Source organism: Phalacrocorax carbo, chromosome 1 (assembly GCF_963921805.1).
Source record: "Phalacrocorax carbo chromosome 1, bPhaCar2.1, whole genome shotgun sequence".
NCBI classification, from domain to species: Eukaryota; Metazoa; Chordata; class Aves; order Suliformes; family Phalacrocoracidae; genus Phalacrocorax; species Phalacrocorax carbo.
In genome coordinates, this window is record NC_087513.1 from 24,544,031 (window position 1) to 24,561,754 (window position 17,724).

Sequence of the window (17,724 nt, forward strand, 5' to 3'; positions counted from 1 at the left end):
AAATCCCAGTGATACCAGATCACAGAAAGAATGTTCTGTCTGAACTCAGATTTTTTTGACAATGTAAAAGACATCAAAACCCAGTGAGATGTAAGAAGACAGTGTAAACAAATCAGTGTTTTTTCTACAGGAAAAAAACCTGTCATATTACATTTGCCTAAATGAGGAAGGAGAGTGGAGAGTAAGGTAGCTGAGCACACCATAGTTTAAACAAAAAAAAAAAAAAAGGACGTTGTTTTGGGAAATATACTCTTTTTCTCCTTCATTGATGAACTGCTGAATATGAACCCTGAGGAGAAGCAAAAGAGACAGCAATAAACCCTTCTTGCTGCAACACAGTAACATGTTCAGGCTAGGAGTACCGCTTATTCAGAAAATGAATATTGAAAATGTCAAAAAAAACCAACATTGCAGGCATTGAAAGCCTATTGATTTCTTTATCATAGCTGAAATGTTGTAGAACACCAACAGAAAAGAATGAATGTATTTGGAAACTTTTCAAATCCCATTTTTTTTTCCATGTAGGAACATGTTTATTGGTTTTCCTTTTATAGATTTTGGCTGCAAAAACCTCTCTGAATTTTAGTTCCCTCATCTAACAGAGAAAAATGCCTTTTTTTTTTCATGTGTTATAAATGTCTGCTTGTGGTTTGTGAGACTATTTCTAGGCTGATGCATGAATTGGTAGAAAGACTGTCAAAACACGTACAACTCCTTTAGAAGAGAAGCACACTATGAGTTGTGAAAGCCTGACTGAAACGAAGGCTGTATCATATGACAGAGTAGGAGCTTTATCCAAAAGGACGATCTTATAAGAAGTACCAAAATTTTTTTGAAAGACACAGGGCATATGCACACACGCACGTGCACACACGCGCGCGCACGCGCGCGCGCACGCACGGACAAAAATAAAAAAACACAACAACCCAAAACCAAACAACCCCCTTCCTCCAGAAAATCAGCTCAGACTTTATATGGATTGCAGGAAAATTTCAATTACATATTTGTGACCAAAGAAACTGGGAAAACACAACCTTCAGGCACTAACTTTCAGCATCTAACAGGGCCGCAATAGTACACAGGGGACAATCATAATGGCAGATTAACTGTATTTAAAGCCAGCAAAAGAGGGCCTTTTTAGACTGACACAATTAGGTAGTTATGGTGAAGCACAGATACACCTAACTCTACACAAAACTACATCTCAATGAGATGAGAAACCCCTAGGAAATATCATTCCTCTGATTCTCTGTGATGTAAATGTTTCAACAAGACAAAAGCCCAGAACAATTCCATCATGCCTATGTAAATACAACAAGCTCCTCCACTCCATGCAGGGAATAGCTACAAGCTACAAAATCCAATTTTTTTTGCATGTGCTGTTCTTTGTAACAAGCCAAATACTTGATGAAGAAAGTGTGACAAAATGTAAGCAGAGAATAATAATTTATGGGAATTTTTGTGTTTAGAAATCAATTTTCTCTGTTATAAAGCAGGTAGAAAGCTGACACTAGAAAACCTATGCACGACTCAGTTCTTCTCTCACCATTAAAGGATCAGTGACGTAAACCAAACACTGCTTAACCTTCTTCTTCGTGATCCATATTTCTTCCAGAAGCACGCAAAAGGGCAATATGTCTGCTAACTGCTGTCTGCTCCTTCCATATAAAAGCCAGAAGCAATATTCCACAGTATCCTTTAAGAACAAGCAGTGAATTTATCATATCTGTTTGTAATGCCCTTTGGGAGCCTTCAGGAAGAAAGGTGCCGTAAATGTAAGCTCATTATCATCATTAACTCCTTTTATACACCAGCTGAGCTCAGAAGAAACAAATGGGAGAAAAATATAAGGGAAAAAAAAAGGTTCAATATATTTATAATTCTTTCTTTTCCTGGTAGGTTTTTCTGCCTTTTTTTTTTTTTATTCATAGGTATCTTTATTGGACAAAACTTATAATTAGGAAGTCTTAAAATGAACTTGATCATTTAACTCCATGAGATGACACTTATATTGCTAAAGAAGAAGAATTAAATGGCTTGAGTTTTATTAAGAGACATTCAACACAGAAGTGCCTCACTTACTACACTTGTTCTCACAAGCTTAGAAATGCCTTAAGGTTCCCACAATCGCACCTCACCTACACGTGTGAGAGAATGGTTTTGGGAAAAGGAAAAGCACAAGATTTCTGTTTGTCCTGTTTGTGTGTTTTCTGGGTCACCGTCACGGCCGGGGGATGGCACTACACCTAGATTTGAATGGGGCAGGACTCACTAGTTTTAGCCATTGAAAGGTCACGTTTTTAATCCAAAATGATATCCTAAGCTCCTTCTAGGGCAGACATGTGCGAGCGGCACCTCCAGACAGCAATTCATACCGCACACATTGGACAGAAGTATCAGACAATTGACCTCAGGAAGGCACTTTTCTCTCTCTGTTGACGACAAGGTCAGCCTAGCAAGCACCTTCACGTAAAGCCCACCTTTCTGCCAGCGAGGGGAATTTGTGCAGCTGTGTTTTTACATATAAACAATAATTAACAATTCATACGAAAGGATCCTTTCGACACGATAGCTTGATTCAACCTCACTGAGAAAAAGTGTTACTAATCTTGTCTCTGTTATTGCAGCTGATAGATTGGTTTCATGCATGTATGTGATTTGTATTTTCTGTTACTGTAGGTATACATGGTTTTCTTTGTTGATCATTAATACACTGAAGACGAGGCCCCAACCCGCAAGCACACCCCACATACTTGGGATCTCAAGACTTCAAAAACTGGCCCACAAGAAAAGTATTACAGGCATGTTAGATCCACAGTCCTGATTTCAGTCCCTAAAACAGGGAGCTCTGGTAGCTTTGACTAAATTTCTGATCTTTATATCAAATGGGTTAAGTCTAAGGGGGGCAAGAACGCTGCTTAAACTGCTTTATGGGAAAAGTTTAAAGCTTTTAAACCCATTGGGAATAAGCTACACTAAAACTCTTAAAAATGGAAACAAGCGCAATAGAGAATCCCTAAGGCTACTTACGGTGGAATATTTGTTTTATCCAACTTTGGCAAGGTAAGAAGTCACCTGAATTAAATAAAAATCAGAGAAACAAGGAGAAAGAGCTGTGAAGTTTATCTGACTGTACAAAGCCAAAAAAAAAAAAAACAAACCCAAAAAAACATACACAGGTGTTCAAAACAGGATGCAAAAGCAGACGCGCCGCTCCAGGCACTGAAAATATGCGGAGACGCTTCCGACGCTGTTCCGCTGCGGGGTGACGCGCCGCACCCCATCGCCGCCAGCGGCACCCTCCCGCCTCGCCCTGCGCTCTCGCTCGGCAGCGCGCCTTTCTCCCCCCGCTGCGCCCCAGCCCCGGCAGCACGGCGCCCTCAGGGGCTGGCCGAACCTCCCTCCATCTCCCCTCCCGCCGCCGACCGCTTCCCCCGCCACCTCTCGCCCTCTCCTCCCGCCGCCCGCGATTCGCGCCGCGGTGCGAGGCTCCGCGCCCCGCAGCAAGGCGCTTCGCTCGCCTGTCGCTCCCCCGAGCCCCGCTGCCAGCCCAGGCAGGCAGCCGGACCCCGACACCGGGGCGCCGGCAGCGGCGGGCGGCCCCGGGCCCCCGCAGCGGTGGCTTCCGCCGGCGGATCCCCGCACGCGGAGGCCGCGGGGCCGGGCCAGCCCCGCCCGCCCCGCCGCAGCCTCCCCTCGCCCCGCAGCCCGGCTCCCGCGGCGGGCGGGCGGCGCCGCGGCCTGGGCCCGGGCCGTGCGGCGGGTCGGCGCCGCCGGGCGGCGCTTGCGCACTGCGGGCCGCCGCGCTCCTCGCCCGCCTCCCCGTCGCGCCCCCGAGAGCCGAGCCGAGCCGGGCTGAGCTGGGAGCAGGAGCAGAGCCCAGCGCAGACCGCCCGCGCTGCTCCCCGCCCAGACCCTCCGCCCCGCTTCCTCTGGTGCCCGCACGGCTCGGGAGACGGGAGCGGCCCCGAGGGGTCGGTCCCGGGGCCGCGCCCGCCCGACACCGGCAGCAACTTTGCCGCCCCGGCCGTCGTCGCCGCTCTCCGCCGCGGTGCGAGCGCTTAGGCGGCGCGGTGATTAATCCCTGCAAGAGTTTTGCAAAGCTCTTAAGCACTCTAAACCTGCGCGCAGCGACCGCCTTTCTCCGGCGTTGCTGGAGAGGAGGAATTAGTGCTTGCGCTTATCCGGAGAGGGGAGGTGTTTTCCACAAGGGACCTGTCCTCGCCACCAACTGCCCGCAGCGGCGGGAGGATGTAAATAGGCAGCACGAGGCCGGTGCGATGCTGGGGAGGAGGCAGCGGTCCCGGGAAAGGGCGGAGCGCCGGAGGGGGGGTCCTCCCGGCGCTGCACTTGCTACATTAACTCGGCGCGTCGGAGACGGCGACACAACTTTGCGGGTTTGCCCCGGGAGGCGGTAGGAAGAGCCTCCCCGCCGCTCCACTGCGCTCCCCTCCCTCCCTCCCCGCGGCGGGCGCCGGCGGCAGCGGCGTGGCGGCTGCCCCCGCCCCGGCGAGGCAGGCTGTCGGCGGGAGCCGGGCGGGCATGCCTCCCGCTCCCAGCCCCGCCGAGCGGGGCGGCCGCCGCCTCTGAGGGGAGCCGGGCGAGCTCCGCCGCCTCCCTGCCATGCAGCCCCTCCGCGCCCCCGTCGCCCTGCTCTGCCAGGTGCTGAGTGCCTGGGCCGCCTGCGCCCTCGTCCCCGCCGCAGCCGCCGGGCTGCCGGCGCCCCCGGAGCGCGCCCGCCCGCCGCCAGCCCCGACGCCCCTCGCCCCGGGCCGGCGGGCGGCCGCGGCTCTGCCCGGGCGCGGAGCCCTCCCCGGCGGGGCCGGGGCCGCCGCAGCCGGCGGGGCGGCGGGGCCCGGCGGCAGCGCCCGCGGGGCGGCGGGGGCCGGGCGGCGGCGGGCGCGGAGCAGCGGGCGCGGAGCCGGCGTGGCGGCGGGCGGTCCCCGCTGGCTGCCCCTGAACGGCTCGGCCGGCGGCGAGGGCAGCGCCGGGGGCCGCGGCAACGCCACGGGGCGCCGCGCCCGCCTCCGCAACCCCTTCTACCCGCTGACCGAGGAGTCGTACGGCGCCTACGCCGTCATGTGCCTCTCCGTGGTGATCTTCGGCATCGGCATCATGGGCAACATGGCAGTGATGTGCATCGTCTGCCACAACTACTACATGCGGAGCATCTCCAACTCCCTGCTGGCCAACCTGGCCTTCTGGGACTTCCTCATCGTCTTCTTCTGCCTGCCGCTGGTCATCTTCCAGGAGCTCACCAAGAAGTGGCTCCTAGAAGACTTCTCCTGCAAAATCGTCCCGTACATCGAGGTAATGGCGGTGGGTAGGGATGCGCGGGCCCGGCCGCCCCCGCCCGGTCCCCGGCCCGCCCGCCCGAGGGGACGCGGTCCCCGCGCACCCCTCCCGGGGCTCCGCCGCCGGCCTCCGCTGCCCGCGTTCGTGCCCCCCCGGGCCGGGGACGTCCGGCTACGGCGTGGTCCGGGTTTCCCGGCCGCTCCTGAGGCAGAGTGGGTCCCCGGCCCCGGCAGCGTTGGGGTGGAGGAGGAGGAGGAGGCGGAGGCGGCGGCTGTGGCCGCGCCGGGTCCGGCAGCATCGGGATCTCTGCAGCCTGAGGCTGAGCGCGCCCAGCTCGTCCTGCCGCTCGCCCGAGTTCTGCCAAACTTTCCTTGCTCCTTGCGATGCCGAAAGGCGAAGAATCCCCTCAGAATTAGAGTTCAAGTTTTGTTGCTTGTATTTGATGTTTTCCTCAAGTGAGTCAGGAAAGCGGCTGGAGCCGGGTGGCTGGGGGCGGGCTGTAAGAAGGTGATTGCAAAAAGGACCATCAGTGGGACGTATGTGTGCTTCATTTGTACTTCAGCATTCAAATCTCACACATATTCATTTAGTTTATCTTAAAAAAAGAAGTGACCCCAGCTCCATTTAAATCGCAGCTTCTTGGCAGCTGTTCAGAGGCTCTGTCAAAGAAGCTCTCAGCCAGCTGGCCTGAGTCCTGCCGGCAGCGTTCAGGTTGTCCGCTTTATTTATTTATTGGAGCCGAACACTGAGGCTTGTTGGTAGGGTGGTAGCCTGTAATTCTGGCTGGCTCTGCTGTATTCCCAGAACCTTATGTTCAACATTCTTCTGTAACTGAAAGCTGAGGGAATAACTGTTGATTATCCCGTCCTAAGAATGAGAGATTAGGAAAAAAAAAAAAGCCCCCCAAAAAAACCAACCCACTCCAAACCAAAACCCAATTGTTATTAATACACAGAATATCAGTTTTCACAGCTCATTGCTACACAGTAATACATAATTAACTGTCAACCAATATATTTAAGAAAGTGTTTAGAAAGGTGTGACGTGTGTAGCCACTAAATTGTCATTGCTTCTTTCATACATGATACATTCTGTTACAGGGGGTTTTTGACAAAGGGTGGAGCTGTACCATGCTTAGATGAATTCAAGGCCAGTAGTATACCACTACATTTGAAAAACTCAAGTACATGTAATTATTTTGCATTTAAGAAGATGTGAAGGAGTAAATAAGTATTTGTTGAGAAACTGATAGTACTAGGAGCTTTTAAAATTTCCGGATTGGATTCTGAGGCTACTGTGTTAACCAGTGAAGTCAGTTGGACTGTTTCATTTAAGTGTAACAATTAAAGTAGGCAGTGTAGCTTATCTGTTTTCAGGACTTTCCTATAGTGACATTTCACAATTCCTAACCTTTTTTTGGGTGCATCCACATTCAAAATAGAAGTAATTCTTTGTAATGCTGATTCTAATTAAAGGTCAGTCATTGCGATGATCTGCATGGCCATGCTGTTCTTTAAAATTAGTTACTTGTGCTGTGCATCTTTGGGTACTAAAGAGTTTGCCAAACTGAAAGTAGTTTAGCTGAAATGTAGTTGCTAAAATTCAAAATCATAATCCTGAAAAACATCCAGCTGCTGCTATCCCCCCTTTGTACTCTAATGACACTTTCTTTTTTTCACTTTAGAGTTCTGTAGATGTTTAGAGTTTAAGTCTTACTCAAAAACTGGCACCAATCCAGTTGTGATGGACCAGTAGCATGGTGCCTGTCTTAGGCTTAATTATTACCGGGGTCTAAAAGTGAAACATCCCCCTTGTCCCTTAGGTAATTTAATTAATTTATATCTAAGATACAGATCTAAAAAGATATAGCCTTAGAGTTCTGTGCTGCTCCCAGAATTTTGTATTTTTCAGTCAATAGTCATTATATATACTGCTCGTATATAAAGTATATTCAGCACCCTGGGAACCATACGTAAAAGGCTGGATTTCCCCCCCTGTAAACTGTACACATGAGTGGCAGATACTGATCACTGCTAGTGGATTGTGACTCTCCACAGCTTGCCTTGGGCTTGGCAAGAAGGACACTGTCCTGCAAATCAGCATTTGACCCTGCTGAGAGGGCGAAGGCAGTTAGAGCAAAGGTTCACCACTTTCCAAGTGTTGTTCTAACCTCACAGGCGTTGTACAGTGACACTGACACCACCAGGAGCAATGCAGATGTGGAGCACATCATGAAATCTGCCCTGTGAGCAGCTGCTGCTCCATGCTCTGTCAAGGATCATTCACAGCAGTGCTCTCATCCAACAGCTGAACAGCAGTGTCTTCTCCCATGTTGTAACTCACCTGGGCAGGCTTATCCCCTTCTCACACAATGGGAGAAGGATGAAGTCTTAGCTGCTTGAGAGGAAAGCTGTAGACAGCTATCTTCAGGAGAGGGTTCCAGACCTTCATGGAATACAAATAGAAGCATCTTCTTGAAGATGGAGAAATTTTAAGCTGTTGTCCATGTTTTCAATACGTCATCCCAGTGTTTTGTTCTTTTAAGTGTCCCTGTTCCATGCTTTGCATCTCTGTTTTGCATGCCAGTTCTCCTCATATTCTGTTTAGGGAGCTACGTGCCTCACCCAGAGTTGTAGATCCAGAAATATCTCACTTTCAAGTATCAAAGACTTGTTGGACTGAGCCCTGTGTCATACCAGCTTGTACTTTCAGAACTAAGGAACAGGGGATGTCTGGTTGTACAGAGCAAGTGATGTGGTGATCACAGCATTTTAACATAACTCAAGCATGCTTTGTATTGTGTTTGAAGGTTTCAAGTGATCCCAGTGAGGAACCCTGAGTTTTCTTAGTTTAGCCTCCTGTGGCCAATTGTTTGTTATTTGTGCTGCTTAACGGGTATTGTGCAGAATTTCAGCAAAGCATCTGTTGCCAGTGATAACACACATGCACACAGTCTGGGGAAAATGTTCTATGATATCTTCAAGCACGTTTGTATAGGTAAATGTTGAGCTTCCAGGAGTGGAAGGTCTCCGCAGTATCTAATTTAAAGGGCAGTTTTCCCCATACCTCATAAAGATCTGCTGTGACCATTAAGCGGTCATTTCAGCGGTGTCTTGTATGACAGTTTGGTCACTTCTAACTACCCTTTAAAACTATGTCATGGCTATGCTTGCATCTTGCATAAGTAATGCTGTGCACATGACTGAGGAAGAAACTGAGTAAATTCTTTTGAGAAGCAGAAGCGAGACCTTCTCATGAGCTCTTTAGGTGTTGAGAGTAAAACTGCTAAAGGACAAAGCTAGAAAGACAGATGTTTAGTGGAAGTGGATGAAATTATCTCCACTGAGAACTTTACTTGACCGTGATGATGGCACTATCCTAGAGGAGCAGTTTTGAATGCCCTGAGAGGTAATTGAGATGGGAATTAGAACTACTGGGTCAGCTAGTCTGCCCGTAAGGATGTGTGGAGATGTGCTTCTCCTTTGGAGTTTTCATCCTCTGCTCAGCAGTTATTAAAATTTTGCCACTTTTCCACAGATGGTTCAGAAGCCTAATTTAGGCATGCGTACCTGAAGTGTTTATCTGCACACTGTCTTTATGTTGTCTTCCATATACTTTTCTCAGTATTGCTCAGAATCAGGAGGTACTGGGTAAACAACAATACGAAGAAAATGGCTTTGGCTAATTCCTGTTCCACAAGCCCTGCCAATGTGGAACCCTTTTCTTTTTGTTTAAGCACACCCCGTCTTTTTAGCAAAATGACTAAGGGGTGGGGGGAAGGAGTACAGAACAATATAGTTCCAATTCCCCTACTTATAGATTTATGCTAGGCCTTAATAGAAAGGAGTGTGGATGTAGACAAAATCAGTAGTTTTACTGTGCTTCTAAATATTTCACAGATGTTAAATACAACAGCCTTGTGAAGTAACAGTTTTATTTTTCATTTTAATGCTAGAATCCAGTAGTGAAGAGGTTAAGTAAGTTGTTTCAGACTGAGAGCAGCTTGCACAAGATGACAAATGGATTGTGTCAACTAGGACTAGGAACTATCTTTTGGGCTTTAAAAGGAAGGTTGCTTGAGTTGTGCGCATTCTGCTCTTGGAGGTTACCTAGAAGCTTGATGAGTTTGAGAGAGGTCATTGGAAGTAAACATCACTTTCTATGCTGGCAGATTGAGACAAGCTACTTATAGCGGAGTGAGGATTTAGAACTGCAGAACTGTCTAGAACAGGGGTTTGCAGAGGTTGATTTACCGTCTTGTGAAGTCCGGAGCAGAGCAAGAAGTTGCTGAGGCCAGTGATGGTACTGGGCCCTGCTAAGTGCTGATAAATGTGGGCGCCTCTGCCTTTCTGATGCCCCCTACAAAGAAGAGAAGGACAACATTTGTGGTGTCCTCATCTGGACCCTATCATGCATGTGAGACTGGCTTGACTCTGGAGGAGGCTGATAGTGAAAGCCTCTGAAATCTGATGCCCAGTCTCTGCATGTGCTTTTGGCAATCAATTTGTGGCATTACTCCTGTTTCTGGTGGGTAACTTCCAGCTCAGGAAAGCTATCACAATTAGTAGCCTTAGCAGAAAGCATAAGGATTGATTTGGCCTGGAATACAAATTACTTTCTTTGCCTGGAGCTGACCCTCCAGGGAAATCTGAGGTGAGGCTTTTTCCCCTTTCTCTCTTTTACTTGGTAGAAGCAAGTGAGAGGCATGAAGAAAGTGGCTGTTCTCTGCCTGTCCGAAGCTGTCAGAAGAGATTCTTATTTTCAGTTTAACTTTAGGAAAGCAAATACATTTTTTATAGGAGTTTATAAAAGCTGTGTGTTATCTGTCTTTTCTATCTTTTGTTGTGCGGCATCTTCTTTATGTCTCTTCTTTGACTCTAGTCAGAGCTAGGCTCCTGAACCTCCAGTAAGTCCTCTGGGTGGCAGACAGAAATCCTCAGTGAGGTTTGCGGTTTCAAAGCTTCATACTGTTTCCTAGGGCAATGGCTACATGTGTCTTCTACTGAGCAGAATAGCTTCAGCACTTATTCAATAAATAATTGTTTAAAACAGAAGTGTTAATATATCTTTGCCCTTTAGATATTAATGGCACGATGATAGTAGCTGCCATGTTGGCTGTTCTGTCAACCCTTTTTCCTCTGCAAACCATGTCCTTAGGGGCTTATAAGTTGTCCATCAAAATTTGCATTTGGCTGAAACTTTGCATGTGGCATTTCAGCATGGGGATGAATTTGTGTCAGGCTAGGTTTAAAATTGGGTCAGTAATATTTAAGTTATGTATGTGTGGAGAAAAAAAGGCAGCATCTGCTATTCCAGCACCACTGACTACTCTGAGCACTGGGATGTCATTTCTCCATATGACAGGATTTTTCCTGCAAAGGAGGAAGAGGCAGATTTTTAGCAGTAGTTCCATGTTGTTAATATTAATAATTAGTGCATGAGTCCCATGTGTAGTGTGATGAGGATATGATCCTCAGTGGAGAATGGTAATCATTTGTTTAATTAAAAAAAAGTAAATTACATTTACTTATATGGTAGCATGGTAGATTGCAAACAGGAAAATGAACAAAAATTAAATCTCTGTGTTTTGCAATTTTTCCAACCCTCTGGATAAGCATGTGGTGTACTAATGAGTATTTCCAGTGCCATGACAGTCTGGTTGGCTTTTGCTTCCAACAGAATTCAAGAGCAGCTCTTCCAAGGGGATTCTGAGTCTGAACACTATTACTCTTAGGATATACAGAAGGATACGAAACACACAAAGCACATGTGGTCTGTGTCTCCCTGATGTGAATGTTGATAGTACTACAAAGGAAACAACCGTATTGTACCTGTTGTTCCATATGTGTAGGACATCTCTGTGACAGTAGTTTCCAGAATTACCAACTTGTCTTTTAGATGATTAAGGTGACATAGATTTTCATCCAGGATGCTTAAACTAATTGCTGATGTCAGAGGTGTACCCTGGCCCCAGTACTCCTCACCAACTGAATGACTTCTGCCACACCACAGTAGTGTTTTAACTGAGTGACCCTTACCTATTTTAAAGCATAAAGCCATTAATGTTTAATAGTACTTCATGTAAGAAATAGAGATATTTAATTTTGTTCTTTTATACAACAGTATACAGTAACAGTAAGGACTGTTGTCCTTTGGGGGGGAAGGGGGCTGGATTTTTTAAATTGAAAGAACAGAAACCAGAAATCTAGATAAACTTAAACAATTAAATTACTGTTTGCAAAGAGATGACCTTTTATTTTGCAGTCATCCAGTCTTATCGCTGAACTCTACTGTAAGTGTGGAGCAGCACAAAGAAAGTATTGCAGTCTGTACTAATTTTGTTTATTTATCTTAGGCAAAACTGACAAGTCTGCAAGAGCCACCGTGGTATGTTGCATTAACATGCTCTGAAGCTGTGAAGTTTGATGTGGATATAGAACAGCCATAATAAGACTATAATGACTTAGTGGAAAAAAGTACTTGTTTATATGATGTTTATATGATATGATATATCAATATATATAAAAATATAAATATAAATCAATATAAAGAGTCTACAGGGTGTCACTGAGAGCTCAGATATGACTTGGCTAGTAGTTGTCAACCTTTTCTGCAGTTCAGCATTCCTGTTACAACCAGAAAATCTTTCGAATACCCATCCTGCCTTGTAATGAAGGAAGAGTGCCACGTAGTTTAAGAAACTGTGTTATCAACATAAAATATATTCTGTTTTAGAAAATCCAGGTTCAGCTGGTAGAAGCAGCCACTTATTATAACTCCTTTATCTTGTTGCATATAAATTCAGCCTACATTGTTTCCCCTCACCTCTCTGTCAGGAGTGGTCGAGAACATGATGCCTGAGATGATTAATGGTCCTTCTCATTTCCAGCCTCGAGTTGCTCATGGCTGGTTGATTCCCATTCTGTTATATTCACTGTCCTTTGGCTTAAGTAACTTTTGTATCTCAAGATAGACTTATCTGCAGATAGCAGCAATATCACTTCTTGGTCTTCATCTTACTGGACTGAGTGACCCAACCTCTCTTTTATACTCACAGAATTTGGCCTTCATTGGCCTTTTCACCCAAGTTGCCTTTTCTGATCTCATTTCTCTTTTTGTTTTCGTTACCTGCATCCAGTCAAGCAGATATTAGTGAGAGAGAATTCACAGTCTTATTTCCACTGGCATTGCTCGCTGTACTACATCTGCACTGCTTCCCTGGTCAGCCAGGGGCTCTGCTCCTAGAGGCCAGGGCCAAGAGCTGTGGGACCACAGCCAGGAGAAGAAGTAGGACAGGCCAGGGAAGGCCTGGGAACACTTTGGTAATTGTTAAAGTTCATGAAAGGGAATGGGTATGTTGGAGGGACAGAGAGGAGAACTGATGTAATTAAGCTGAGCATTTCATGAGTTTACTGTTGTTCTCCCTGGCCTCAGTTCCCCAAATGAGTTTTTGCCACAGATGACTAACAGCTGGTGAGCTAATGATGAAAGGTTTATGCAGTGTCTCAAAGGAGTATCACGGTGCCCACTAATATCCCTGTCAATGCTTTTAAAGGCGCAACAGTATTAAGAGACTCTCCTGTAACAATAATGTCTTCTGTTGTGTGTGTATACTGTAGCTGCTAATCCCTTCAACAGCGGTTCTCTGCCCAAATAGTGTGGGCACCTCCCCAAAGCAGGGGTTACTTCACCACCTCCTCAGAGCAGGTCAGCGGTTGTCCAGTTAGAAACTTGAGAACTTTTCTGATATCGTCTAGTAAGAGAAAGATGTAAACTGATGTCATCCCGAATGTCTAGAGACTGAAGGAGAATCTTCATAGGGATTGAGTGGAAATAAATCAGACAACTAAGTGATCATCAAAAACTACTGAGCCTGACTTGCCCTTGCCTTGCCTCATTTCCTGCCATGTTATTGGAATTAAGACTGCAACAGCATATCATCGTATCAGAAACTCAGCTGTTACAACAAGAGCACCATTAAACTCCACGCAGCTTCGCGCCACTTTAGGATTTGTTAATTTGTCCTTTGCCTACTCCCCATCAAATGAATTACTTTTGTTCAGTGGTTATTTCAGGGTAGTGTAACAGATTAAAAAGGAAACTTCTCTGGCTCCTCCCACGTTTTCAGCTTAACCCTAATTATTAGTATAACTGGTATGAAGAAAGACCCCTTAACTGAAATTGTGTGAACATGCAGAATGAAGGTCCCAGTTCTTGCCCACACAGGTTGTGAGCAGCACCCATTGATTTTGCTGGCTATTACTCATAGCCTGCAATGTGGGGTAAGTAATCAGACCCTTAAATTGCTATACTGCCTTTAAGCAAGTCTGCTGGAGTGAATCCCTGTTCATCTGCTTGGGAGCGTTTGTTCATTTTTTGCAGGTTTTTCCATGGCATCGCTAACTCCATTAATCTATGGAAAATAGGAAGCCGGTGCCTGTTCCAGAGAAACACTAGTTTTGTTTAGCTTGTTTCATCAGTAAATCCACAGGAGAGTTTTCAAAGCCGACTTCCACTGTTCTTAGTTGTTTTCTCTTGCTCTATTTCACTGTCTTAAGCCTCCAAGTTGTGGGTCAATTAATGTGACAGGAACCCCGTAGGTTATGTTTGTTCATGGTAGGCATGTCTTCTTTCATTAGTCCGGCCTTAGCAGCTACAGAGTTTTAATGTCTCAGCCACTGTATAACAGCCTGTTTGCAGTGAAATGCTAAAGCAATAAAACCGTGCGCATCGGGGGCAGGGGAAGAGGCTGAGAGGGAAAATGTTTATGTACAGAACTTCAGATTTTCTTCTGTTCTGCTGATTTTTATTTCAATCCCTATTCATTCCTGAATCTGAGTTATTTCCCTGTCTCCCATAATTGTAGAGACCTGAGTTCTGACCCTTTTGTTATTCATGTTGGATGTTCTGGCTAAAGGTTTTGCTGTCACTCTAAGGAATTTGAAGACTGCACACACATTTGAATGTTACGGAAACAAAGTTGCTAGTCTTGATTTTAAAAACCTGGTTCTCAGCAGTAATACATGAAAATTATCTTTCATTAGCTAAGTTTATCACTGTTCATGAAGACTTCCCTGTAACTGTAATTTTTCTTTAATTTTTTTTACTTTTTGCAGTATTTACCAAGCTTTATTTGAACCTTGTCAGACAGTTTAACTTCCTAAATCAATAGGTTTACTTATTAAAAATGTTTACAGTATGGCTTTGTCATCATTAAATATTCCTGCAAGTTAATTATAAGAGATTGCATCTTACTCGTTCCATCTTTTAGGAAGCTGCTTCAAAGAATTCTCCAACTAAGCCAATGCCTAACAGTTCTAATCCCAAGTGCCTAATATTTTTCAGTGATATTCAATTTTAGCAGTTTGATATAGCCATTAAATATTGAAGGCCAAAATTAATGATACATTTATATAATTGTGCATAATTGTACTATCTGTCTTTGCAGAACTTCTTACAAGAGATACATAAACAGGAATATTTCAAAATTATAGTGGAAATCAGAAAGTATTTTTTTTCAGTCTGCCTATATGAAATTTAAATATATCATTGCACATCAAATTGGAGTAAGCAAAACTATAGTGACCTGCTTAATATTGCCCTAGATTTCCCAGTTAATTGCACAGACACGTGGTTTATTCATGATAAAAGAAAGCATTCTTTACATTTATTAGGAATATTATTTAACAGTTTCTTTAACATCAACACATTTTCTGCATAACACAAGCATGCAAACCCAAGAAAATAAATTAATTAGAATGCAACAGGGAACCTAATCTTTCTCCAACTGAAGTTAATGGGAGTTCTGCTTTGAATTTGAACTGAACTTGAATTTATTGGAAATAGGATTAGGCCAAAATGTATATAGTTGTCATGCAAATTCCTTTTTAAGAAATCTAATTATAAACAGGATAAAATGAGAGGAAATTATGTTTCATGAGAGTGCAAGTTTTCTATTCATGCATAGGATGATGGTTATTAAAGCTAGAGAACACATGCATTGCTCTGTACTTTCTTACAGTATATAATTGAGAGCTCTGTCCAATCCATCTTTAAATCATTTAAACAACAAAACTTTTGCCATTTCTCCTGGCCTGCCGTACACTCTCTCACAGGATGTTCCCCAGTAAATTAAGCCTAGATTTTCCTGTGAATTTTTTCTAAATGACATGTTGAAGATAGATTGTTAAAGCCTAACTGTTATAGGGAAGGTTGGTTTTTGCACAGGCCCCAGAAGTCTGAAGATTTCAGATACAGTCTCTTTGAACTCACAGAATGGAATGGCTTTTATGTGCCTACATCCCATCAAAATTTCACCTAAAAGCCTAAGTCCACAAAAACAGTTGGACCCTACTCTATTCAATAGATGCCTAATCCACAGGGTTCCTAAATTTTGTAGATATGGAAAGTTTCAATGTTATGATCCCCTGCAAGCTTGATGAACATGTGATGTGGGTGTAACTTCATACTTATGCTGAAGGAAGACTCTCCCATCTCTTCCCTTTTGGCTTAAATTCTAACCCCTGTGGTGGAACTGATCTTTCTGAAAAAAACATGCTTTAGAAAAATTTGGGGGTGGGGCTGGGAGAAAGGATTTTAGTTTTGTGTATTGGTCAGTTCCTCAGTTTTCTTTTCCGCTCACTGTTGCACAGATGCTTGCATGGGCCTCCAGGAGAGGATGGCACCAAGCTGAAATAAGTATTTTTAAGCAGAAAACCAGAAGGATATACTCTTTGGGGAGGCATGCTGGATGATACTTCAGCAAACACTGGAAGCTAGGTCCTGTCTGTGATGCTTCTTTCGATGATGCCCAGCACCGTGGTGCTTAACTGTCTCCTACACTGATACCCCTAAACTAGGTCTTGCTTTGCATTTTTCAGGCAAGGGGCTAGACTTAACTGGTGTTTCAGGGTAAAAATTGAGCTCTCTTTACTATGAAAAGAGTATAAATCTCTTCCAGAGAAGAGCTCAATGGTAAAAGCCTTTATCCAGTGTAAAATAAATTAATTCCCACTTCTGTCTGGGTGAGTTCAGGCCTTCATTTTCCATCTCCAACCAGACTGCCATCAACAGGGGACCAGGGGACTTCTGAAGGAGATGAAGTTTTCCCACTCGCCACTGAATACTGGACTGTAGACTTGTAGCTGTCTTGCTGTCTTTTTTTTATTATTTTTCCCTTTTTTTTTTTCTTTTTCTAGACAGCACCTGTATTAACTTGTATTACCTTTCCTCCTTCCCAGGTGGCCTCTCTCGGAGTCACCACATTCACACTGTGTGCCCTCTGCATCGACCGATTTCGTGCCGCCACCAACGTGCAGATGTATTACGAGATGATCGAAAACTGCACCTCGACGACCGCCAAGCTGGCCGTCATCTGGGTGGGCGCGCTGCTGCTGGCCCTGCCGGAGGTTGTGCTGCGCCAGCTGGCAAAGGAGGACCCCGAATACAGCGGCAGCCCGCCGGGGGAGCGGTGCGTGGTGAAGATATCCACCGCGCTACCTGACACCATCTACGTGTTAGCTCTCACTTACGATGGGGCAAGACTCTGGTGGTACTTTGGCTGCTATTTTTGTTTGCCTACCCTTTTCACTATTACCTGCTCCCTGGTAACAGCGAGGAAAATCAGGAGGGCAGAAAAGGCTTGCACAAGGGGGAACAAGCGACAAATTCAGCTGGAAAGTCAGATGAACTGCACAGTGGTGGCTTTGACCATTTTATATGGGTTTTGCATCATTCCTGAAAACATTTGCAACATTGTGACTGCCTACATGTCCACAGGGGTCTCTCGGCAGACTATGGACCTCCTGCATCTCATTAGTCAGTTCCTTTTGTTCTTTAAGTCCTGTGTTACCCCCGTTCTCCTTTTCTGTCTCTGTAAACCTTTCAGCCGGGCCTTTATGGAGTGTTGCTGTTGCTGCTGTGATGAATGCATCCAGAAGTCTTCAACAGTGACAAGTGATGACAATGACAATGAGTACACCACAGAGCTGGAGCTCTCCCCTTTCAGTACCATCCGTCGCGAAATGTCCACGTTCGCCTCTGTGGGGACTCACTGCTAATTGTCCTTAGGTCTTTATTTTCTGTATCTTCTTCCTTTTCCTTCTTTTTTTTTACTTCATATTTTTCTTCTTGAGGCAAAATGCGAGGGAAAAAAAAAATCATTGGAAACTACTCTGGAAACCAATCTGCATATTAACAGTTGTGCTTTGGAAAATAATTTGTTTGGTTATTAAAATGAAAGAGAGAGAGAGAAGGAGAGCCAGCACTTAGTTTTAAATCATGATATTTTGTATGGTGCTAGGATTTTGTTGTCTGGGGAGGAGAATCCATATGAATCCATTTTATTTAATTCCGTAGCATATTTTTGATAATCACTGTAAAATGATTATATAGGCATTGTGGGTTTTGCAAGATGTTTCATGTGAAAGA

The 17,724-nt window shown here is 45.2% G+C and overlaps 1 protein-coding gene across 1 annotated transcript; it reads left to right on the top strand.

Moving 5' to 3' along the window:
- Positions 1–3,804: 3,804 nt before the first annotated feature.
- On the top strand, positions 3,805–17,438 carry GPR37 (G protein-coupled receptor 37). The gene is made up of 2 exons (XM_064446231.1): positions 3,805–5,310; positions 16,536–17,438. Exons 1-2 carry the CDS (start codon positions 4,624–4,626, stop codon positions 17,352–17,354), a joined length of 1,506 nt encoding a protein of 501 aa, XP_064302301.1. The 5' UTR covers positions 3,805–4,623; the 3' UTR covers positions 17,355–17,438.
- Positions 17,439–17,724: the final 286 nt, after the last annotated feature.